Genomic DNA, 26,070 nt, shown 5'->3' with positions numbered 1-26,070 from the left:
AGGAACCAAAAAGAGAAATAAAAAAATACACATCATTTTACATGCTCAGAAATATATATTCTCATTTGAGATAAGTCTTACTTGTATACAATCACATAAACAGATGATACTAAAAGATAAAACATAGACTTAAACCAGTGGATACAGAGTCAGATTTTATAGCATTTTTAAATGCACATGCTTTGTATGATTTTACACAAAAAAGGAACGTCTCTTTTCATACAACAAAGTGAACAACACAAATAATAAATTTTTAAAAAATGCAAAGGTGGTTATAATGGTGATACAACAAAACGGATTTAGAAGCAAGTTACATAACCAAACTGCAAAATTCTTCTTTTTTAATCTGATTTTATACTTTGTTAATCTACTCATTCAAAGGACAAAGTAAAGATGAAAACTTTCAGAAAACCTTTTTCTTATTTCCAATAGACTGCTCGATGTATAAAAATAAGCCTTATTACATATGGCCTTGCTTACATGGTAAGAGTTGGAGTACTTAATGTTTTAGTCAGTTTCTGCCCTGCAAAAAAAGGAGCTGCAGACGAGGCCTCCTCCCAGAGACAGAAGGATGGCGGTGAACCAGCCAATGTAGAGCGAGGTTCCCCACTCCATCTTCCTAAGCATCCCATGGTGAGGATGGGTAGGATGGCAAGGAGACTGGGTAGGATGAAAATGATCACTGATGGTATTGGCTGTCCAGCTGACTGGTACGAGAACAAATAGGCCTGCAATGAGGTAGGCAATTCCAGAAGTCAGAGCCATTTTGCTCCTTTGCCTTTTAATTGGCACAAAGTTAATAAACTTGCTCCCAGCTGCACCAAGCAGCATCGCAAGGAGCGCAATGATAATGGCAATGATCATAAGTACTCTGGCAGCCCTCAGCTCTTTAGGTAATGGTATGTGCTCGTAATCCATACACACACCAAAGGATGAGTTTTCTGCGAATTCACATTTCTTCCACAAGCCCTCTCCACACCAGGAGTACACTGTGGTATCTTTGAAGTCTGTTATGATTTATATTTATATATTTATATTTAAATTAATTACTTTTTCAAAGTAACTTGCCCAACACTGGATGCAATACATTTAAAAATCCAAACAAAAGAAAACAAACATTTTTTAATTGGCTTCTTTCAGAAAAACAGCCACCAAAAAGACATCTTTAAAAACACTAAGCAAAACTCAAAATGCCCAAAACATGATCTCATTCTCTTATTAACCGACAACTTAATGTGACAATTTTACTGTTACAATACAATCATACCTAATCAAAAAAACTGCAAACAAATACTGCAGAAAGGTATTCTCAATGCAACTGCAAATGAATAACACAATCAATATTGAACAGTTTAATAAAGAAAAAGTCAAAGATCAGATCTGGATTTAAGATACACAATCATATTTTATAGAGGTTTTGAATGCACATGCTTTTGATCTTTACAAAGATAACAGAAAAAAGGGAAACTGTGTCCAAATTCTTATAGTACATAGCATAAACAGTAAACATAATAAGAAAAACTGTCTGGTATAAAATACAACAAAATATATCAAGAATTAAGTTACATCCACAAATTGCCGAAAGTTTTTCCTATTTTAATTACATTTTAAACTTTCTTGTACTACTCATTCAACCTTTTTTTTTCTCTTTAACAGACTGCTGGATTTCAAAGCTTAGGTTAATATGAGTAACTAAGTAACTGCTCTTTGTAAAAAAGACTATTTACAAAGAGTGAGGGTTGACGTACTCAACATCTTGGTCAGTTCCATCTCTGCAGATAAAGGAGCTGCAGAGGAGGCCTCCTCCCAGGAACAGAAGTGCTGTGGTGATCCAGCCAATGTAAAGCAAGGCTCCCGGTTCACTCTTTACACGGTCACCCTGCAGAACATAGGTGATGGTGATGGTGGTCCAGCAGACTGGTATTAGCACAAAGAGGCCAGCAAAGAGAATAGCAACTCCAGAAACCATAGCTATTTTGCTCTTTTTCATTTCATCTGGCACAAAGTTGATGAATTTGCTCCCAACAACACCGAGCAGGATCCCAAAGACACCAATAATAATGGCAATGATGATGAGCACTCTGGCAACCTCAAGGTCTAGACTTCCATATTGTTTGCACTCCACATGCTCTGCACTGACGGTATCACAGGCTTTCCACAAACCTTCAGATTGCACGTTGTTCGATGATTGATGGTCGACTTTATGCACTGTCCATGTGGGAAGAGCACAGATGCTAATGGTCCCCACAAAGCCAATGATGGCCAAGGCCAGGCCCAGAAGCTGTCTTTCACAAGCCACCATGATGATGCTGAAGCACCTTTACTCTTCAAAGAGTAAAGGTGATGTGTTAACAGGAGATTCAGGAATTTATCTGAAGCGCTGAGAAGGAAGTGGTTATCATTTGGTTTTAATACTCAGAATTTCACTGTGGCCTCCACGGTTCCTGTTCACACTTCTACAGGAGATGACAGCTTTTAGTGTTGCCTCTGAGTTGAAACTGAGAAAGTGACACATAACGGCAAAAAATAGCACACAGAAGAACTAATAATAATTTGAATTTGAAAAATGCAAGTAGTATTTGATTGGAACCTACTAAATGTGCATCATCATTGCTGAAAAATGCCACATCTCTGTTACAATTTTAATCTCAGTGTTAACTTTTTATTCACTTAGAAGTTTATCACAAAGTAGAAACAAAGTCACTAAATAAATTATTTCAGTGCAAATAAAGAAATCAAAATTTGTTCAGGATCACTAAAATTAGTGAGATTTATTCACAGCAGATTGAGCCTTGTGTTGTTATATTGTTAATCTCAATCCTTCTGAAGAAATGCTGTGTTTAAATTAAAGTGGAAACTATGATTGAGAACTTCATATACATGTGAGATCAGTAGTCTGTGTGTGTGTGTGTTTAATGCATGGAAGTAATAATTGCATACCGAATATATTTCTGAAACAGTGGGAGAAAGATGAGAAACAATACCCTGTGTGAAAAGCAGTTTCACTGCAGGATATAGTGTGAGAAATACAACCACACAAAGCCGGCAACACATTAGGCACCAAACCAAACCTTTTAGTTGGGCTCAAAACAATTTCATTTCTGGTGTTATATCACGCCTGTTTACTGGCAACAATTGTTAATGTTTTTTAATTCCTTTGATTTTCTTTCACTTTGTTTGTGCTGTTAAATATTAATTCTTGTATATTTTAATCTTTATGTTTATGTTTTACTAACAGTTTTCTTCTTTCCTTTCTCTCCCGATTTCCCCTACAGAAAATTAATGATACGAATGTGAATGTCATGGTCCTGGCTCTTTTGACCCAATGTTCTTCTCAACTTGCTGAAAAAACATTTTAACAAAAAGTCTGTTTCATGCAGAGTGGCCAAGATGCTGATGTTGTTTCATAACCAAATAGTGCAGCCTATAGTGTTAGGGTGATTTTGGTAAAAGTTGTCATTGTACTTAAATTTGTAAACCTTGTCCTGAACTGCATGTTCAGATATTTTTCTGTCCCTTTCTTACTTGTAGGATGGTGGAGGAGGTTATAGCTATAGTGTTTAACTGCAGGCACATTTCGTGTAAGGTCCTGGTTTTCTTATTTGGTAAGGAATGTTTACTTCCTACCATTATGGGCTCACCTATGCTCGTATATGGTGGACTGTTAAAAGAGTTGAGCCATATACAGGGGTGAGGGGAGATGACCCTTTTATGACCAGCAGGAAGTCACGTATACACACACACACACACACACACACACATGCCCGCACATAATTGCACACACACACACAGTGACTTAACTATGACACACCACAGAGATTTTACCATGGGTGTTTGTGTAACTGAATAAAAGGCGTCAAGGGGACACTGTTTTTTTAGTTGTCTGGGATCAGGTGAGGAGCTTTCAGCTCTAAGGCCCTGATCTGATCGGCTCCCCTTGCAAGTTGAAATAGATTGATCTCTGATTGTCTTGCTTTGTTTACGGGTGTAGTGGCGGCACTCCGTCTCTATTTCACTCTTCTGTACCACCTTTAGGAGTCAGTCCGGCAACATGCATTTGAACGCGAGCAAGTCCAGGTACTTTTCTTGCAAAAAATATGTTTATTGAAACTTTTAATTTACATGGCAAGACTCGGTCAAAAAACTGTGTTGCTTCCAGCTTATCTGACTCCCCAACTACGTAATTACAGTGTGCCGGAAGCCCAAAATACTAAAAAGCGCATTAGAATGTTGCACTTCTATATTCTATACATTTAACAAACAGTATTTTAAAATCAACTAGAATTATATTCTTAACATCAAACATATATATTTCTCCTCTAATCATTTTACCAGTACCAATAAAATTAACCTTTAATTGGCTCTTACAACGGGGATGAATCTTTGAACCAGCGAGGCCTGCAAGTGCAGACCTAGTGTTAGGGTTTTTGTTTGGTTTTTCTGTTTTTTGTTTTAAACAAGAGAGAAGACAAATATACTCCAATTATAATGTAGCAGCACGAGGAGGGGAGGAAAGGATTTGGCTGGGGCAGGTTAACACTGAACCTACATCCTGTCGACACACACCAAATTGTAGCGGTGCGAGGGATTACGGAGGGGTGCTACCTGGGGGAAGTTACACCCCAGGAAAGAATATTAGATTTTGCGCTGCGTTCGCAGACTTTACTACAATTAACCCCCGGGATTTGAATCGTTGTCCTGACTATTGACATTTACTGCCAAGGTCTAAACGGTAGGGGTGCAACGATACACAAAATTCACGGTTCGGTTCGATACTTTGGTGTCACGGTTCGATATTTTTTCGATACAAAAAAATGTTCATTCCTTTTTAATTTGTCATTTATTAAAATTATAAATATATATTTTAACTCAAAAGTACAGTTTTTAAATGTAATGTTGCTGAAACAACAAAGTAATAAAAAAAAAATCTATCTGATTGAGGAATCACTCATATTTGGAAAAGAGAGTTTATTACAGAGAAATGGCTCTTTCCAAAATAAAAGCTATAGTATACGCTTCTTCTGGGCTATATTCTCAGCAGCATATTAAACATATCAGGTCCCCATAAGGAGAATCATGTGCTAACGGCCGTCTAAATGACTCGGGTAAAGTTTGTAGCATGCGTGCTTGTTGTTTTTGTCTGCTTCTACTTACTTGTCTTTGCATTAGGATGATGCCGGTGTAAATGTGCAGTCATATTCATTGTGTTCCCATAGGGCTGTCAGCGTTAATCTCATTAAAATGACATTAAAGCCATAACGTCGCAAATCTCCGTTAACGAGTTACCGCGGATCGCCCTGTGTGTGGGGCTGGACGGCATCAACACGTTAAAGATCTAACTGTGTTAACGCACTAGGTCCCACAAATGTAATTGAGCATTGCGTGGCACATCCAACATACTGTTTTACTTTTGTCCATGACGCGCTAACATGAAAACCAAGATAGTTCCATACGCCAGATCTGAATGAGGGTGGGGGAGGTTCCATTTCGGGTAGCGTTGAGGCAGTTGCCATGTTGCAACGAGCTTAACTTGCGCGCTCAGTGGATCTGCGCTCGACAGTGCAGCCTAGGCGGAGTAGTCGAACGCAGATCAACTGAGCTCTCAACACAGACAGTATCGTCAGAAGAAAAGTTGATAAAATAAATTAAAAATTTTGTATTGTTCGATACCGATACGAGTATTGTTGCACCCCTACTAAACGGGGTAATTGTATTGGGCACCAGTACCTGGGGACTCCCAGCCTTGATTGCTCTACTCCCTGCTACCTGGCGAAGATTATGCGGATTCGAGTGTGTCCCAGCATTAGCCCAAGTAGTCCTACGAAAAGGGGCTACACCATTCTGGACGTCAGCAATACCTGGCAACGGATTTGTGCAAACCGACACCACAGCGGATGTTAAGGGTTCTAGCTAGCCTGATCTACGGGGGCGAGGAGTCTCCGGTCTTGGTTGGCAATTTCTTGGGGCCGGATTAGGTTCAAAAACCAATAAAAACCACTCACAACCTTGCATAGGTTCCTCTATAGGGGCAGTTTCTAGTAGTTGAACTGGAGCACTGAATGGTAAAATGGTAAATGGTCTGTATTTGTATAGCGCTTTTCTAGTCCCTAAGGACCCCAAAGCGCTTTACACAACCTGTCATCCACCCATTCACACACACATTCACACACTGAAGGGACAAAGGCTCTCAAATTCCACATTCTTCTTTAATTGTGAACAGCGAACATGTTTCACGTGACTCAGGTTATCTACCAGAGCAACAGTGTACATGGACCCATTTTGGTCAGGGCAGCTAACTGGCGTCTTACGCCAGTTAGCTGCAGGGATTTGCTTTGGTCGGGATGCCAGCAAATGACCGACATAAATATTAGGATGGGTTTGTGCATCTTTAGCTGACTCCTGGCGCCACTTTTGGATGTCTCCATACATCCCTAACCAGTATCACCATTGAGAAACCACATCTACTGTTCTCCGAACACCCTGATAACCGTACTACAAAACCTGACCCTGAAGGGATTTGGGCAACAATACCTGCAGAGCAAGCAACATTACTTGAACAGGCCTGCGCTGGATTGCATAGGCATAACTGTGGGCTCGCCAGGGCACTCTCTGGCAAAATGCTCAACCTTCTGGCACCGTCTGCAAATTACGGCCTTATTACAGGATATGGCAGGATATGGTTAGGATAAGCACTATTCAAAGCAGCTCCTTGCGAGATAATTCAACTGCTCTTGCTGACTTTTAAGAATCTCTTTTAACTCCTGTAATTCAGATTCATAGGCTGCAATACCTGCCGGACTACCTCTAAAAGGCACCTCCTGGACAGTGTGCTGAAATCCTAACACCAGGGGAACCGAGAAACTTCTATCCTTCCCGCCCCCTGGCATACCTTCACGCTCCCATAATATAGCCTCATATTTGATTTGTCTGTGCTCAAACCATCTTCCCCTAGATTTGAGAATCATAGACTCTAACTGCTGGGTTGAGATTAAATTAAGTTCAGTTTGTAAAGTTAATCTTTGTTTATACAGATCTGGAGAGGGGGTTGTAGAGTGTTGCTCATCCAATTGCGAAATAAGTCAGCTGTTGTGTGAGAGACTATAAATGGAATATTCTTATTGATCAAAATTGCTGCGCCTCTGGCTTTACCATTAAATTTGGAATGAAAAATGTGTCCAACCCAACTTCGTCTTAATCTGGCATGGTCATTATTCTTAAGGTGTGTTTGTTGAAGAAATGCTGCATTTCAGTTGACTGCTCGCTGCAGTCTCTGAGCAGCTAGCCTGTGCTCTTTTAGCAGACTGCTTAGGAGGTATTTCAGTTCAGGATAAGCCAAAAAGACGGAAAAAACAACTACTAAAACAATGCTGACTTTCTTAATAGAGCTTAAGGAATCTCTGAAATCGGGCCACAATAGGTGAAACATAAAGTAATTTAACAAACAACTGGGACCTCGTGGTTTGCGCGTCTACTCCATAATGTGCCCCTTACTCCGGCTCCAACACATCAAATCTTGAAGCGTGGGATCCTGTTTTTCTTTTTTTTTTTTACTTGTGGTGTACTGTGAAGGTACGCTCTGTAAGGCTGCATCTTTAGCCTGAGTATAAAACACTTCCTCCATTGAGGAGACAAAACTATTCACAGTAGATTGGCTTAATCCAGCTGCCCTGAGCTGTGCAACAGCAGAGGCACACATATCCAAAGTGCTCTTATTTGACCTTTTCAACTTTTCAGATGTTGTGGGTGTTTCTTCTACATTAGTTGACATCACCTCCCCTGTAATGCTAACTTCTTTAACTTCCACATCAGGCTGTAGATTAACATCAGTGTCAACCTGTTGGTCAAAATAGTTAACATGTTTGGTATTTAAATGTTTTCTAAAACCTGTGGTTTGGATGAATGTGTACATGTTGTGAAGCAGGGTGTTGTAAGATGTGCCAAACACAAAATGTGCTTTAAACAGTTCATCAAAAGCACCAAGTGAAGAGGTAGACTTGCATGGTATGGCATTGTTGTCAAGAATAATGAAGAACCGGTGGATGTCATTCTTTTTCACCCCAACAGCCAGGAGGTAGGGTTGAGTGCTGGTAGTGATGGCATCAAGGTGCTCTTGGATATTTGCTCCAGTATGAAAAGACAAATACAGACAAGCAATAAGAATCAAGTGTTTCTTAAATTGGTAATTCATAACACAAAAATAGAAAAGAAACACAAACCTTCTTGAAGACAACAAGATGCCGTTCTGTTTAAGAAGCTGATACATTTCCTGGTCTCTTCTGACCCTGACCGGATGGTGGAATCAGATGTAATAGCAATAGAATTGCTGAGAGGTCACTGTCCCAGCCTGCAAAAAATATTTGTTTTTAATAAAGTTGAATCATCAGCATCAACAACACATTTCAATGCATCTGCATTGACAAAATGTTTGAGTAGACCCAAAATACAAAAAGGATAGCTGTTCTGTGACAAACATTATATATGCTATAAATGTGCTAATCCAAGAAACAACAGCTTGTAACAGCAGTCTGGCGAGGAAGGAGCGGCTAGCCGGTCCAGCGGGCATGTGGTGTGGAGGTTAGCCGGATAACACGGAGCCAGTCAGTTAAATTAAACAACAGACCTTTATTCCTTGTCAGCAACATAAGACCATACAAGCCAGGTCTCCACGGCTCTACACTGTCCGTACATACATGTGCGGGGATCGGTAGTCGCCGGTGCCAGGCCGTTACAATGGTGAGGTCTATCCTGAGAACAGAACACGAGCAGCATGTAATGGCTGCCACGCTATACTCACACACACCCTAGGAGACTCCCCCCCTAGTGGTGCTATAACCCAAAAGGTTTGTTACAAGCTCACCAATGTCAACATTAAATTCAGTGGCATCCTCAGGAGAGTCAACTGCCAGCAAGAGTTTTTTCAGGTCACTGGTTGAAGGAAGCTTTCTGCCTTGTTGGATAATCTTTCTTTTGAATGTTGTTGGCCACCTTTTCAGCAACCTGCCTGATACATCCTCACCAAACATCAGTACAAAATCCTGTTCGATCTGTAACAGGGATAGAGAATAGAGAATTATATCTGCTATCTGCAAAAAATAAAATGTGTTTACATTGTCAAAGTAATGACAAATATTCACCAAGCCTTTGATATCTTTGAAATGTGGAAAAACAGACAGTATGTTGCTTGACAGCAGGGGTCAAGGACCATGTTGTGTCGATAAACAAATGTCAACTTAATCTTCTTCTTTACTGTGTCTTTATCAGCTGAATGTTTCATCAGAGAGATTGCTTCCTTGCACTCATCCTCACTCAGTAACTTCTCTGTAACAAACTGCAACTCTCGTCTGACAGTTGGTCCACCACACCGGACTTCACCCGATGATCCATCTCCTGGTGCTAGACAATACGAAATACAGCTTTATCAAAACTAATAACAACATTTGATAACCATTATTAATACAGTACCACAATTTGGAACTGTATACTGTATTTCCACTGAATTATAAGTGTTACCTCCAGATGATAATCGCCTCCCTTTAGCAGTCCATCTCTGTATGGTTTTTTATCCTCCAGGCCAAGTAACCAGTGCCACTTTCGCAATCATAATAATGTTCCTTGGAGAGTGACATGTACAGACATTTTGTTTATTCATTTATCAGTTATGTAACAATGAACAGTTGATAAGGACGTACATTTTGGCAGGATTTAAAATGATTAAATGCGATTTTAGTTGTATCAGTTATTACTGTGAGCTACTTACATAGCCATTTTGGAGTACGGGTCACTGAGGTAAGGGAAAAAGGTTACAATTCCTCTGGCATACATTTCTTTTACCTGTCGTGGTGGTGATGTACTGCAAGATCAAAAGGAAAAGGACTAGTCAGCTTCCCTGGAATTAATAGAGATTTAAAATCATTTGAAAATGATAGTAAAATCAAAGGGCCAGAAATAAATTACCCATTTTTTTCTGTCAAGTCAGCTACCAGTATGTTGACCATTTTTCTTCTGGTTTCATCCACCAGGGACTTTATATTTGATTGTATTCATTTATTATACGTTCTCCACCAGGTTTGCTGGTGAGAATCAATTCCAACAATTGGAAAACACAATAAAAAACATTCTACATGTTGATATAACCACAGTTCAGAGCACTTAAGCTACAAACAAAAATGACACTGTTAGAAGAATGGGGAACTCTGCTAACTCTTACTTGCTTAGCTTCTGCATCCAGCTTCTGACGTTTCCTAAAAGGGCTGTCTGAAAGGATGACCGTATCCTGTGAATCTGATGAATGTGGCGATAATAACTGGGACTGCTCAGGAGACAATTCTGCAGAAGCTGTTTCCAGTCAAAGCTACATGGGAGGGACCCAGAGAGAGTTTTCCTCATGCTTTCATCCAGAAAGTGCTGCTAGATTTGTACTTGCATATTTAAAGTTTGCAGTGATATTTTGTTTGGATTCTCCTACCTTCTACATCCTACCAAACTGCCACTGGCAGCTTCTGCATGTTGAGGCAGCAGGCTGGCGCTCCATGGAGCCCATATGTTATGGTTTAATTTGCAGTTAAATCCCCAGGTGATAGCTTTACTTATAAGTTAAGCCTGTTCTGAACTCTGATGGTTTTTGTAGGACATATCATGTTTTGAAAATCTTGGCTAAAGCACCTCTCTCTGCCTCGTTGTCACATGAGGTGGGAAGTAACAAAGTACAAATATTTTGTTGGTGTACTAAATTACAATTTCCAGGTACTGTACTTTCCGTGAGTAGTTTTTACTTTTTATTTTTACTCCATGCATTTTTAAATAAATATATGTACTTTCTATTCCTTTTCAAAACAGTCTTGTTACTTTTGCTTTAACACATTTGGGGGTAATTATTTTATCATCACGTCAAACCTATTTGAGCCTTAACAAACCAACAAACATTAGCAAACTGCACACAAATTGTTTGTGTGCAGTTTGTCACAGTGTGTTGCTAGCTAAAGGTCCAGCTGCTATATTTCACAGGAAGAGAAAAAAACAGAGACCTAACTTCACTCAGAGATGGAGAAAGATAAGAAAGCGCACAAGAGAGGAAGAAGAGAGGTAAGATTCAAAGATAAGGACGGCTTATTTACAGCTTACGTGTAAGTCTTCATGTTTTTAAATCAGATGTGACATTATGTTTTTTTTATATTGTGAAACATGCTGCAAAACAAGGCACACTAACAGCTATTTAACCCTTTCATTATGACAACCTCAATCTGGATTATTCATGTTATGCATGGAAAGATTGTAGACTGTACCTAATCAGTTTCAATATTTTATTAGTGTATCGGTACTTGTAGCTGAGAGTCTATGATGGATTTGATACAGGGCAGGAAATCAAAACCAAATAAAAATAAATGAGTGACATAGATGTAACCATTTTACTGTGCAGATGAATGCTTATAGCCTGTGCAAAGTGCATATGCTGTATAGTAGAGAGAACTTATTAAACTCTACAAAGACATTTTTAAAAAAAATTAAATGAATGTGGACAATGTGGACAGTGGTGGTTGGCACTGTTGTCTCACAGCAGGAAGTGCATTCAGTGATCGTGTGTGTAAGTTTCAAGCTATAAACCGATCGCCTGCTCAGTAGATTCCCGGGTCATACACTTGGCTTGGTATTGCGACCTGGGGCGCCTCTGTCAGTGCGCCCCAGGGTGGCTGTGGCTACAATGTAACTTGCCATCACCAGTGTGTGAATGTGTGTGTGAATGGGTGGATGACAGGTTGTGTAAAGCGCTTTGGGGTCCTTAGGAACTAGAAAAGCGCTATACAAATACAGGCCATTTACCATTTGCCATCTCCATCACAATTTAATGGCTGAAGATCACATTTAATAAAAACTGATGATGTTGTATTGTTTTGCTTCCCAGAGCTCTGCTCTAATTTAACCTGTTTTTCTTCCTTTCATCAACTTTAATTCATTTCATGAAAGTGTGCAGTGATGTTTTTTCTCCTAATTTTTTTTTACAGGATCAGGATCTCTGCAGTCTGATCTCACTCACCAGATTTCAAAAACCTCGGGCATCTACCTGGAGGACCAAGGACACACCGAGGTGAAGTTATAGCCATCATCAAAGTTTAATAGCTGAAACAGCTTAAAGAAGCATTAAAGAATTGCACTGTTATGCTATATATATATATTTTATTGCAGATATGAAACTAATGGTTGTGATTGATTCTGTAACACAAATTTATACAAATGCCTTTACAAAGTGGATGAACATACTGCAGAAACGTATAGGTCATACCTAAAAGGGCATTTAAACTACCATTATGACTGGCAGGGACCACATCCTCAGCTGGACTGAGAATATTTCTTCAAAGACATGTAGGATGTAACAGAAACAGATCAAGGCCTGAGACTGTGGTTACGTCAGTATGACAGCAGCTCCCAAGTTAGACAGATCCTTTATTATGTTTTATTTTATTTTAAAAATTGATTTCAAGGATCCTAACAAGCTCATGCAGAAATTTTCCTTGTTTAAAAAGTATACAACACAGTATGAAATGTGGCAACCACAGTGGGCCAAACACGGCTATGGCCAAGTTTTATCACACCAATTTTACACCTTCTACACAATAATTTAACACCCTTTACTCAATAAAACACACCCCATTTATCACGGCACACAGATCACCTTAGAGTATCAGGCTCTTTGTGATCATCAATAGTATGCCTACATTTTCTTTTAAAATCAACAGCATCCAATCCTTTAATCAGTAAACTGTTAACAAACTCCACTCCTTCCTGCAGGTGCAGTCACTTTACCCTGATTACCTCCGGTGCTTTCACTTCACTCTGTGCTATGCACATCAGAGGGATCGCCGTCAGCTGTGTTTTTTAGCTGCCAATATTTAAGACAGGGAAGAGGCCCTAAGCCACAAGGACAGTTGTGTCTTGGGTTAGTGTAGGTGAAATGTTGGCCAGTATTGCAAGTGTGTTTCGAGTGACTGCCTGGAAGAATGCAAGTACTCAGTTTTTATTTTATCGTGACCTGAGTTAAAATCTTTGTTTTTTGTTCTTGTTTTTATTTAAACATTAAAGCTTTAGTGCTAAAATATTATTTGCACTGGATAAGAACTTTTAATTTGTTTCAGATGATGGCTTGAGACTACTGGAAACTGACAGTTGGCTTAAAGACTGTTCAGTGCATGGCTTAACTACAAACCTGGTTCTACAAAGGAGACATTCTTTTGGCTTGTTGGGGAAAGAACCACTAGTGTTTTAGTTGCATTGAGTGATTAATGGGAACAGCGCTTGAGGAAAATGTCTTGGAAGCATCATCTCTGTGGCTGTCTCCATATGACATGCATTGCTTTTAAAGACTAAGTGCTTAAATTTGTTTCAACAGGGAGCTGCACTGATTATGTCAGCACGCACATTCACTGATTTCACAACTCGGGCTACCTTTGAAATAAAGGTAAGATTGACAGTGAGGTCTTGAACACAGACTGGCACTTGGCACTTTGACTCATGGGTATTTGCTTCTCCAGAAATGTGACCTCTTCCTGCTGGATGAGGGCCCTGCCACTCAGGTGGTTTTGACTCGTGATGAGGGTCTGCAGTACTACCGCACAATGCAGGTCATGAGACGTATGGAGCTGAAGGCAGATCAGCTGTACAAGCAGAAGATGATTAGAGGATTCTGTCACTTGTATGATGGCCAGGTTGGGTTTTTTTCTTCATCTACAATGAAACTCATGGCTGGTATACATTGAATACCTGCTAAAGATCTGAAACTGGCTTTGAACTGCAATCTGATTGCAGATTGCAGTAACACAGTACTATTATTGTAAAATACTCTTTGGCTACTCTTCAGAATCTCCCTTTAGGTCCAGACACGTGAAGTTGTTTTCTCATAATAGGAAGCCTGTGCTGTTGGTCTTGAAGCCTCAATTAACTTGTCAGACCACCTGATCACAGCATATCGTGTCCATGGCTACACTTACACCCGGGGAGGGACTGTCAAGGAGATCATGGCTGAGCTCACTGGTGAGTTGTTGAAGACTAAAGATCAGTAAACATGGGACTCATTTTGGCGACTCCACTGTGAACGTGGCAGTTGTAAGTGTTCAGTTCTTGCCAGAGTAACTTGACAGGTTTTTAATATTTCCCAAAAGTCAAGCTATTGAGGTTCAGAAACTTAAAGATTATCCTAAAGAGCCCAGTACATGGAGTACTACAGTTACAAGATGACAATAGAAATGTCTCCCTAATTGGATGAAGGTGGCACAATTGTGGCTTGCCCTTGGTGGTTTACTCCCTGAGATTAAGGCTCTAAGACGTTTTTGGCATCACTGAATCAAGGAACAAATGGCAATAAGTACTCTGAGATGGAAATACTTTCGTTATGTCAACTAATGTTTTCCATGCACAGGCAGAAGAGGTGGAATTGCAAAGGGCAAGGGCGGCTCTATGCACATGTACTGCAAAACCTTCTATGGTGGAAATGGAATTATTGGTGCTCAGGTAAATGTCATCTACGTGTCTTTTTGCCTTCTATGGTTTAAACATGTCATTGGTTTGGAACTGACACTTGTTGTACATTTAGACTTTAACACTAATGTCCACACAATGTGGGATTTCTCGAGGTTCCTTTGGGTGCTGGTGTTGCACTTGCTTGCAATTACCTGGGCAACAATGAGCTGTGTGTCTGTCTCTATGGTGATGGTGCTGCCAACCAGGTATGTAGTTTTTATTTTGTATGTAAATGGGTTGAAGAGCAACGCTTGGCTCTGCACGGCCAGTATCTGTCAAATATGTGCTAAATGCACAACATGACTAAACTCTAGGAAGTCTTGAAGCTGTAACTTCACAACTTCACAACTTTGCAGGACAACCTTTAAAAAGCCTTGTGTATATTCAACAGGGCCAGATCTTTGAAACGTACAACATGGCTGCTCTCTGGAAGCTGCCTGTTATCTTTGTCTGTGAGAACAACCGCTATGCCATGGGCACCTCAGTGGAGCGAGCTGCAGCCAGCACAGATTACTACAAGAGAGGAGAGTTCATTCCTGGTCTGAGGGTAGGGGGTCTGGCGTGCTTCGGCACATCTCTCATTACTTGTAAAATAGTGCAGCTCAAAATGACAGTTGCTCTCATTTTGCAAAGTCTTGCACTCTTTAATCAAAATGCCAATTATTCAATCTGGGTTTGTTTAGTTAAAAATGCATGTCTGAACTCTTTGTTTCAAACACAATGCAAACTAGCTGGAAGTGAGAAATGGCAGCCTCAAATGGTCAGGTAAATGGCCTGTATTTTGTATAGTGCTATACTAGTCCCTAAGGACCCCAAACCACTTAACATTCAGTCATCCACCCATTCTCACACACTAGTCTAATGTTGAATTCTGAAGTTCACTATCAGACTGCAATACAGAAAAGTATACCAAGTCTGACTCCTTGTAGGTTTGACTAATTTAAAATTTGTCTGGTGCAACCATGGACTTGCATATGGACCCTGTCAGTTTTTTTTTTTTTTTTGTTTTTTTTGTTTTTTTTGGTAAGATGAGATTAAAACTCAGTAACTGTGCACAGGTGGATGGAATGGATGTGTTCTGTGTCCGGGAAGCAACCAGATTTGCTGCTGATCACTGTCGCTCTGGGAAGGTATGTTTAAAATGCTTAATTGTCATGTGCAGGATATGAAACTTGTCTCGCTGAAATTCTTTGTCCTTTGCTCAGGGTCCTATTCTCATGGAACTCCAGACATACCGCTATCATGGACACAGCATGAGCGATCCTGGACTTAGGTAAACATCTACTTGAGCCAGCTTAAGTTGCTGCAACTTAAGCTGGCTCAAGTTCTTGTTTAATCTTACAAATGTCCTTTGCCATTCCTGTGGCTCTGATCTCTGCTCCTTGGTCTCATGTATGCCCTCTGTAGTGGCTAGTTCTGCCTACAGAATTTCAGTATCTTCTGCTAGATTTCTCCATTTGACAGACTTGATGCTTCAAAATAACTTAAGTCTATCAGTTTCTAATCTGCATAGAAATGGCTTATTGAAAATTTCAAGGCACTAATTTTTCACTTTGAGCATCTAAATCACTTTTAAATGCTCAAAGAACATTTTTTGGCAACCCTTGTGCATCCCTACAACTGCTGCACCATCTCCCCCTCTAGCTACCGCACACGTGAGGAGATCCGGGAAGTGCGCAGTAAGAGTGACCCCATCGCCATGCTAAAGGACCACATGCTCAGCCACAACATGGCTAGTGTGGAGGAACTCAAGGTAGGAGATACAGAAATCAAACTTATGAGCAACACTTCTGACAGTTTAGACCTTTTCTTTGCAGCGAGTAATGGAAGTCTGACTAGCTAAGCATACTAACATTTGTGATCTCACTTGAACTAGTATTAATGGCATGCTTTACATGTGAGGATAATGAAAGGGCTGCAACTCCATTTAAAATGAGATCCTCCAGGTTTCATCACATGTCTTGCAGAATTGCCTCCTATACTGGGAGATGCCTTGTTTAACTGTCATTTCTGTAGGGAATTGATGTGGAAGTGAGGAAGGAGATTGAGGATGCAGCTCAGTTTGCCACCACAGACCCAGAGCCCCCACTGGAAGAACTGTGCAACCACATCTTCTACAATGAGCCGCCTTTTGAGGTGCGCGGAACAAACCTGTGGACCAAGCTGAAGTCTCTTAGCTAAAGCTTTTGACAACCACCTGTCATTAATGCACACATGTACATTAAACTTGAGCCTCACACCAGAGAGGACAAGATCAGGTTCACTTTACTACCTCAAGTCTTGAAATTGCTACAGTGAAGTGTTAATGTTATCAGTGTAAGACTTATACCTACATTTATGCTCTTCACCATATTTACATTGGCCAGAAATGTTTAGTGATTGGCTTCTGGTAGATTTCATCTTTTTACTTCAGCCACATTCCTTAAATCTCTGACTAGATTATTTGCTGTGTAATCTAGTAATTTTTGAGGTGCTGTAAATGTTTAGTGTCAAAGGATGTATGACCTTAACATGGCTTTGTGCTCCATATGCTTAAAGAAGTCAAATTGAGAAAGTGCTTGTCTTCACATGGTAACTTTTCTTGACACAACTGTCTAAGGTTTAATCTGACTCAAGTTGAGCGGATGTGTTTGCATAGTACTCAAATCCTGAGGCCCTTTAAGAGTGGATTCATTTCAGGCTTGACTTGAACTAGAAATGTGAACCCTAACATTGGGTGACAAGTTTGTGCATCTGAAGACTTAACATGCTTCTGTCACTGCTGGATTTAGACTTCAGGCCAACTTTAACAAACTTTAGGCTTCAATGTCTTAAGATTATGGTTGCAGCTCTGACAAAGAACAATGGTCTATGAATGTCTAGTCTCAATACCTACAAAACTAAGAGGAAAATGGCTTTAAACTAGTGCATGATCAAATTTTATCAGAATGGTCTATGTAGCCTTCTCTAAGGGACACTCAAATACCCTACTTGATCCCTTTCCAAAGAAGTCGCTAATTTTTGTAGCATTAGCACACCAGTACTTCAGGTTTAGTCCCACTCATCTAAACTAATGTGGTGTATGGTGAAAACCCTCCAGGTTGCAGCTATCCTTGCAGCCACTTCATGTTTTCTTTTTCGCTGTGGGACTTCCAGGTGCTTGCAGCTATTCTCAATGTCTACAGTGTCACCTTCTGGTAGTGGAGTCTCCTCAGGCCTGATTACCTTTCATTATGATTGAGCCTCTATTTCTCAGTTGCCTGCAGTGAAGTTGGACCCCTTCCAAACATTACACATTAAGTCCCATTAGAGATGGGGCAGAACAGGTAGCTTGGAAGCCAAACAATGAAATGTACAATGGAATGGTGGGGGCTGGTAGAGGATAAGTATGTGAATGGAAAACTAACTTCTCAGCACAATAACATGCATTCACACCTCAACACCATAAACTCACGTGACAAGCAACATGGGTGGGTATGTGGTGAAAGTTTCTACATCCAGATGAACAGAATCAACTTTCGGGGAAACTGCATTTTTCACAGTTGGTCTAATGTCCGTCACTGGTCACCTGGTCTATCAATTTCTCGTTGAAGAGCTGTGAGCTTCTCCAAGATCTTATCCATATTGCCTTCAATGAGCACAGTCCAAGTACTCATGGCCCTTCCCATCGCTTCGATCAACGCAGCCAGCCTTGTGGGGTTTTGAACAGCTGTAACCGCTTTCTTCAATAAGCCAGAGCCCAGCCAGTTCCAATCAGCAGGAACCCTGTTATCATGGCTCTTAATAGGTATAAATCTCAATCGACAGTCCTCCCAGGCACACAACGCACCAATTCCTTCACCCGTCCATTGTGTATCCGACAGGAAACGTCCCTGTAGGACGGTTGGGCTCTTCCGAACCCAGGCTGCTTGCCGAAGAGTGTGTGTCAATTGCATTAAGAGACCAGTCAAAATCTTGTTGGCTGAATTTTGGGGGGGGGTTCATCCAAAGGACAGTGAGAGTGTAAAGAAGTATCCAATTGGCAGTTTGCTTCAATGCTTACAGTTATGCAGAATTAGGAATGCTCTTTGTGACAGGTGGGTACTGACATGCATGGCTGCAGCTGCCAGCTGTCTTCTAGGCTTCACCTCTGCTAATCCTGCATCTCTGAACTGGACCTTGTCAGTATTTGGGGTCTCATAAGCTCTCCTGTGCTATTTAGTTTGCATACTTGGATTATTCAAATAAACTTTTAAAATATTATGCTAAATCTATACAGATTTTTCTACATCAGATATGATAGTACGAATTAGTCAACCTGTATTAAAGTCTCCCTCTACAGCCTGTTGTTTCATAGTTTCAGCAATGAAATTAGATTTAAAAATAAACATAGATGACATTCTGTCCCCTAGGCATCCACCAAGATCCCACTGTCTACAGTCATTCAGTAACACTCAGAACAATATGATGATCACTGGATAATGTTAATAAATTTCTTTTCCAAAATATGAAAGTTTTCTACATGTCCTAGTTCAGTGGTCCCCAACCTTTTTTGCGCCACGGACCAGTTTGTGCCCGACAATATTTTCATGGACCGGCCTTTAAGGTGTCGCGGATAAATACAACAAAAATAAAACTAGTACCGGTACCGAAAAAAAGATTTATTCATAACACAACCAGAAAAACAGAGTTAATGGAAAAAAACGATAACAAAATAACGCTAAAAACCAATAAAAACCCTGAAAACGATAAGTTTCACACCCGAGTCTCAACTCTCACGGACCGGTACCGGTCCGGGAGTTGGGGACCGCTGTCTTAGTTTACATTATGAAAGAATTTATTATGAGTGAGAATCTCTTGATAGTCTAATACTTTCCCGCTAAACAGTCATCTTCTACTTCGGTTAGGTTTATTTTAACATCCGTTTATTAAAACGTATGTTTTGCTTTTGTTTTATTTTTTACTGCAATTCTGTTAGAGTAGCTTTTACTGTTTAGTGCTTTTAGTGTAAAAACAACCTGGTTGTTAAAACTAAGATAAGGCAGACGCAGAGAAACGCAGACGCAGAGAAACGTAGATGCAAACGCTGAAGAATCTACAATGGCAGAAGCACAAATGAAAATGGTCACCAGACCCAAGGAAAAAAAAGTGCAAAAAAATGAAAAAGTGCCTGAGGAGCAGTTACTCGGGCATATACTCGGGCTCTTCTTGATTCGCAAAACAGCATGGCTGAGGAACAAGCCCTAAAAATCAAGAAATGCAAGAAAACACTTAAGCAACTTCTGTAAGAGGAAACCCTGAATCCTTCACTATTTCAGAAGCAAAGGAGGACATGAATATGGACACACAGGGAAATGTGAATAACCCCAGCGGACAAAACCCTAGGCCTAATGGAGGGACTTGGCAACATCAGCCCTATTTCAAATTTAGATTTCATAAGGGCAAAGGCCAGTATAATCCATGGGACAAGATTTCTGCTCTCAGACAGCAACTGCAAGCTTCCCACTATCATCAGAACCAGCTTTTTTTGGAAACTGGAAGTTGCTAACAAGGTTGCTTTATATTACCAAACTGGATGATGTGATCCTTTCCCTGCAGCAACAAATCAGCCACCCTGCAACAGAGCGGAGTCTGCCACTCAAACCACAGAGGCTTCACACACAGACTTTGTAAGCCTGAAATCTTCTAAGGAGGTTGAATTTGAGGTCCAGTGCAAGAATCAACAAGAACAGATAGAAATGCTCCAGCAACAGCTCCTAGAAGCTCAAAATCAACTGAAGGAGCAGTCAGTTAAACATGGGTAGGATCAAGAGACACTCAACACAGAAATCAGGGACCTTAAATCCCAGCTCTGCTCCAACAAGGCCCTTGATGATTTGAAGGTAGAGACTCTTGACCGAGAGCTGAAAGAAGACTCTTTAGAACAAATTGAAGACAGACAGAAAATTATTGCTACCCAGCTGGCTGAACTCTAAACTGAAATTAAGACCCAGAGGAAAAAAAACAAAAAAGAAGCAAATCTGACTGCTTCGACTTATAATTCTGTTCATTTTATGAGTATATCTTTCTTGATATGACTGCATTTGAATGTAGATCAGAAATCAGGTGAGCATCAAAATGTAGGTAAAAACGGGACTTTTATGCACGAACATTTTAAGACGGAGCTCTCACAATCTGCACATCAAACACGTCTCTGTTCCTTACACTTTATGCTTTTTCTCAAAATCTTCTAGGTCAGGTATACGTTTCCCATTTTCTAAATGATCTCAATGATTCCTGATTATGACACAAAAAGTACCACAGATAATAAGCTCGTTTGGCTCTTGGCGAAGGCGGTCGCACTTTTCTCCTCTCCTCCTCTCCCTTATCTTTCCTGCTTAGCTCTTATGTCCTTGTCTAGTCTCATGTTTTTTGTATTACTTTCCCTGGAACACTCTCTCACAGTCTGTTCTCTAAAACCTAAACAGAATTATGGATTTGATCAACTGGTCTCTGAATGCTATTGACACCCTTTTCTCAACGAGAAGTCTGGGCTTGCGTGAGCCTGAGTGTCCTGGAGGTACTTTCCCTGCCGGATACACGATGGACGGGTGGCATAACTGGAGGGTCGTGTGCCTGGCGGGACTGTCGATCGAGGACGCTGAAGATATCTATCTATTTGGAACCATGATAACAGGGTTCTTGCTGATCAGAGCTGGCTTGGCCCTGGCTTATCGGAGAATTAAGAAAGCGGAACCGGCTGTTCAAACCCCCCCAAGGCTGCCCGCTGGGATTGAAACGATGGGACGAGGCGCGACTTCTCAGAATGGGCTCACTGAGTGCAGCATGGTTAGATCTTGGAGAAGCTTACGGCTGCCGTGAATACTCAGAATAAGACCTCTGAGCGTACATTGGACTACATCAAGGAGAAGTCCACTTAGAATAACACCTCTGAGCGAAAGTTGGATCACATCATGGAGCAGCTCACTGCGGTCGTGAGTTCTCAGAATCGGCTCTCTGAGCACAAGTTTGATAACATCACGGAGAAGCTCGTGACTCTCCAACGGGAGATTGAGAGACCAGTGTCGGAGTGCTAAGAACAGCTTTGAAATTCTCGTAAGTTGTTTGCACTAAAGTAAAACCACCATTATGACGGTTTTACTTTAGTGGTCGTGGCTCAGGTGGTAGAACAGATCAGCTACTGATCGGAAGGTCGGTGGTTCGATCCTTGGCTTCCCCAGTCTGCATGTCAAGTATCCTTGGGCAAGATACTAACCCCAATGCGTTCATCAGAGTGTGAATGCAGGTTAGTTTGCACTTGTGAATAGAAGTGCTTGTACAAATGGGTGAATGAGGCATGTTGTATAGAGTGCTTTGAGTAGGGAGAGTAGAAAAGCGCTAGATAAGAATCAGTCCATTTGCCATTTACAATCGTAAATGGCAAATGTGTGGGATATAGTTCCAAGAAGGCGAAAGAAAGTAAAAAAAAAAAAAGCAAAACAGACTTTGGAAAAACAGATTAATCATTTGGATACAGTGGCTTGCAAAAGTATTCGGCCCCCTTGAACTTTCCCACATTTTGTCACATTACAGCCACAAACATGAATAAATTTTATTGGAATTCCACGTGAAAGACCAACACAAAGTGGTGTACACATGAGAAGTGGAACGAAAATCATACATGATTCCAAACATTTTTTACAAATAAATAACTGCAAAGTGGGGTATTGCAGTATTACAAAATTCATGTGCACATGTTGTTTCTCCGTTTAACAGGTGTAAGCTACATTTGTGAGTGTATAAAAATAATAATAGAAAAAGACTCATGGAGTCATGACAAACCTGATGTTAGAATTTTAAAAAAATATATCTTATAACTTGTTTTGACCAATCGGTTATTTCATATGACCATTGAAAGTTTATCCAAGCTGTACCTTTTGAAGTTTCCTCCAGTGAATTATCACAAAACAGATGTCATCCAAGGTACCCATGTTTGTTTCTGTTAATCTGTGTCATGGTGCAACTTTTGCCCCCCAAAACATTGTTTTATGGGTGATTTTTATGAAGAATTATTCTTTTTTGTACCCAAAACTAAGCTCTTTATATTGACTTTCTTATTCACCCATTCAAACAAACACTCGTGCACCACCTTGCATGGTAGTTCCATAACAAGGTGTTCACCTGCCATTGGGAGCAAGCTGGGGTTCAGGGTCTTCTCCAAAGACACTTCAAGGGCTTCATTTGGCACATCCTGATAATAGCTTTTCTAAAGCTTTTTCCGAGCACGTGCCAAGTGCTTTCTCAGAGATAATATTTGGAATTACCTCTTTAATGTTTTAAAGTCTTCACATTATGAAGTGCCCTGAGATTAGTGACTTGGTGAATTGTTATTAATGTGATACACAGTAGCAAAAGAATAGCTCTACCACATGGCTGTAGCTCAGGTGGCACCAGGTTATCTACTAACTGGAAGGTTGGTGGTTCAGTCACTAGCAGGTCCAGATATCCTTGAGCAAGACACTAGCCCCAAATTGATCGCTGACCCATCCGTCAGAGTTTGAATCATAGCTAGAAAGCACTTAAGCATAGCAAAGGGTGCTCAGAGTAGAAAAGTGCTGTTAAAAACACAAACAAAAACAAAATTTACCATGAATTACTGTACTTTGAGTGTTTTTATTTTGGAGCAGGGAAAAGACAAATTCAAGCTGTTTACTTTTTGATGACTTCTTTAGGAATTCAAAATGGCTCTTGAATAATATTAAGATATATTTTGTGTTCAGTTGATTATTTGTTAATCAGTGTTATTTGCTGCACCAGCAGAATATGAATGTGATATTCAGTTGATGCCACTAGGTGGGAGCCTATGACCTGTAATGAGCATGTTGGATCTCGGATGACTGCTTTAGGTGAAGCCTTACTCTTTTATGTGAAACCCTATTTGTGTTGCATTCACAAAGTCTGTGATGCCTCTTGCTCTTCTAATGTTTAGTGTTTAAATAATTGTTTAAATATTTGACATGGTGTCTGTTTTACCTGTGTTTCTGTGGTTATGCTTATTTCTTTTTGTTTCCTTTATGTTATTAAATATTGACGTCTGCCTTTTTGTTCCTTTTTTCTGTCTCCTGTGTTTTGTGCTGTGTGAGTTTGGTCCTGGTGCTTATTTTCATTTTAATGGTTGTATTGAATGTCTTCAAATCCACAATTTAAAGAATCTTGATGCAACTGTTGTTTTGAATAATAAATAAAGTGTAACTGAAAAGAACTCCCTGTCTTATGTGGAAGGATGACCCTCATGTAGCTTTCTGTATTTTATATGTGGATGAATATTAGTTATCGCCTATTATTACACTGTGATCTTGAAGTCATTTTTGACCAGGATTCATCCTCCAGTCCACATGTTAAAACAAATATGCAGCACTGATTTCTTTCACCTGATTACTGAGCAATGCTAGAAACTAGTTCATGCTTTTGTTAATTCAAGGCATGACTATTTTCATTCTTTAGCATCAAGCTCTATTAAAAGCTTTCAGTTGGTCAAAAATGTCATGGCAGAAGTACTAATCGTGTTGACAAAGGGAGGCCTTATTTCTCCCAATCTCCATTTCTCTTAATTTGCAAAGTTAAGACTGGATCAGGTAACTATTAGCTGTGTTGCTTTATATTTGAAATGATAGATGAAGAGGTGGAAAAACTATATGGATCACCAAGCCACCTAATCTGCTCAGTGAATTTTGTTCCAATGAAAAGGAGTCAAACAATACCAGTGGCAATAAAACCTTTTTCATCTCTTTCAACTAACTGTGGCTTATGTGTTTCATAGCCTGCACAATGGTGTTCAAAGAGAGAACCGAGGTATGATGACAGTGACTTTTCAACCTATCCTGAAAATAATCGAGCCTCGGATGGATCATAATCGAGCCTCGGATGGATCTCAGGCATAATAGCAGTTAATTTTCCATTTTGATCTCTTATTTAATAGTATCGCACTGCTGTTTGCTCTTGCTCTGATTAATGTATTTACAATATTAATCAAGTGAAAACAATGAAATATTAAACAAATTAAATGGTTATAATTTCAGGCATTGACATTGACAGCACACACGGTTTCAACCGTATGACCTGGAATGTAACACATGATTGTTTTTAGTGGTGGACCTTCACAAATACTTCACTGAAATCAGCTAATACCTTTATCCCTTGAAAAGATGTAAGCCTAATACAGGTTAAGACAAGAATGCTACAGAACGTAACATCAAAATATTGTTGCACTGCTTACAGTTCTACATCAGATTATCATGACTTCCACTGTAAAACTGCCACTGGATGCTTACATGTGCCATAAATTTGTGACCTAAATTAATTGTTTTTTCTGATTCTAACAAGCTGTGCCTGCCCAGTTAGTACCTTACCCACAGCTGAATATTGAATATTACCTCTTAGTTTGCAACCATGCAATAAATTGCACAGGGTTGCAAGATTGGGTAACTCATGTCGAAATAAACTGACTGTGTTTAGAAAAGTTTGTAGTCAACATTTGTAGATTACCCATAAAAGTAACCACACCCATAGGGGGATTATGTTCACACTAAAGTACCTGTAAACTGGTTGAAAATTTAGTGACTCATAATAATTTTTAAATGCAAGGACATTAAAACTAAATGGGGGGTGGGGGGGGGGGGGGGGGGGTGAGTGGAGACAGCTGGAGTACCTGGAGAGAACCCACACAGACACAGGGAGAAAAATGTGCAGCTAACAATAGTGAAGGAAAACATGGTGACGTACAGTGGGAATAAAATTAAAGCTTGGTTACAATGGTGAACTTGTTTAGATTTACTGAGTGGTAATACATAAATAACAGTCTCCCTTTTATGTCCATTGTTATATTAGTCAGTTTGATGGATTACGTGAAAAGGTTCCTTGCTTAGATGCTGATTTTATACTTTGTTCTTTCTCTGTTTGACTATAAAATAAGTAAGATATAGACCCACTAACTTAGAGTGAACTCTCACATGACTACATCTTGTTGCACTGCACTGTTTTTAATGTATTTTGCATTGTGCTTCATGTTGTTGTGTGCTATTTATTTGTCATCTTTTCAAGCTTTTTTTAGTTGTTAATTTTTTAGTTATATTACTACATATTATATTGTGCCTTATGTTGAGGTATTTCAATGGACTGTATTTTCATAATTGGAGTGGCAATAAGCATTAATCTTTGTTTTTTAGTAGAGGGGTGATGAGCTGTTACGTTTATTTAGAAAAAGGCCCGCTTTAGTTTAAAAAAATATATATATATCCCAGATGTCCCAGCATCAGGCAGGCACTTCAATCCAGCTTACATCAAAATTTGTAAATATTAATCCTTAGTGTGTTTCTCATTTCATGCAATAATAATCTGCTAATACAGTACAGCCACTGTACCAAAAGAAGCAAGCTGACTGTGCTGTGTAAGTAGAGAGAAAGCTGCTGGCTTTAGCTTTAAAGGTTAAGACAACGAGCTCAAGATATTTAAAAGTTGTCCCGGGATGGGGAGCTTTAAACCGGTCTGTAAATGTAAATTGTTTATGTTGAGTGCTGAGCCTCAGAGACAAACTGCTATTTTCCTCTTAGTTTGCTAAATGAAAAA

The 26,070-nt window shown here is 39.9% G+C and overlaps 2 protein-coding genes across 4 annotated transcripts; one reads left to right on the top strand and one right to left on the bottom strand.

The window, feature by feature from the left end:
* Nucleotides 1–1,583: 1,583 nt before the first annotated feature.
* On the bottom strand, nt 1,584–2,319 carry LOC309715503 (claudin-4-like). Its single transcript, XM_082548683.1, has one exon. It carries the CDS (start codon nt 2,300–2,302, stop codon nt 1,724–1,726), a length of 579 nt encoding a protein of 192 aa, XP_082404809.1. The 5' UTR covers nt 2,303–2,319; the 3' UTR covers nt 1,584–1,723.
* Nucleotides 2,320–12,863: 10,544 nt separating this feature from the next.
* LOC309715488 (pyruvate dehydrogenase E1 component subunit alpha, mitochondrial-like) lies at nt 12,864–17,488 on the top strand. 3 transcript variants are annotated; one of them, XM_082548659.1, is made up of 11 exons: nt 12,864–12,998; nt 13,386–13,450; nt 13,524–13,697; nt 13,896–14,022; nt 14,408–14,499; nt 14,622–14,714; nt 14,900–15,055; nt 15,567–15,638; nt 15,714–15,781; nt 16,153–16,261; nt 16,525–17,488. In XM_082548659.1, exons 1-11 carry the CDS (start codon nt 12,947–12,949, stop codon nt 16,687–16,689), a joined length of 1,173 nt encoding a protein of 390 aa, XP_082404785.1. In that variant the 5' UTR covers nt 12,864–12,946; the 3' UTR covers nt 16,690–17,488. The 3 variants fall into 3 exon arrangements, with proteins under 3 accessions (XP_082404785.1, XP_082404784.1, XP_082404786.1); XM_082548658.1 differs by having other exon boundaries at nt 12,872–12,994; nt 13,382–13,450; nt 16,525–17,478; XM_082548660.1 differs by having other exon boundaries at nt 12,920–12,998; nt 13,382–13,450; nt 16,525–17,487.
* Nucleotides 17,489–26,070: the final 8,582 nt, after the last annotated feature.

This window comes from Aulonocara stuartgranti (genome assembly GCF_965226115.1).
Source record: "Aulonocara stuartgranti genome assembly, chromosome: 10".
In the NCBI taxonomy this organism is placed as follows: domain Eukaryota; kingdom Metazoa; phylum Chordata; class Actinopteri; order Cichliformes; family Cichlidae; genus Aulonocara; species Aulonocara stuartgranti.
The sequence above is the reverse complement of the archived record's forward strand: the minus strand, read 5'-3'. Positions and strand labels throughout refer to the sequence as shown.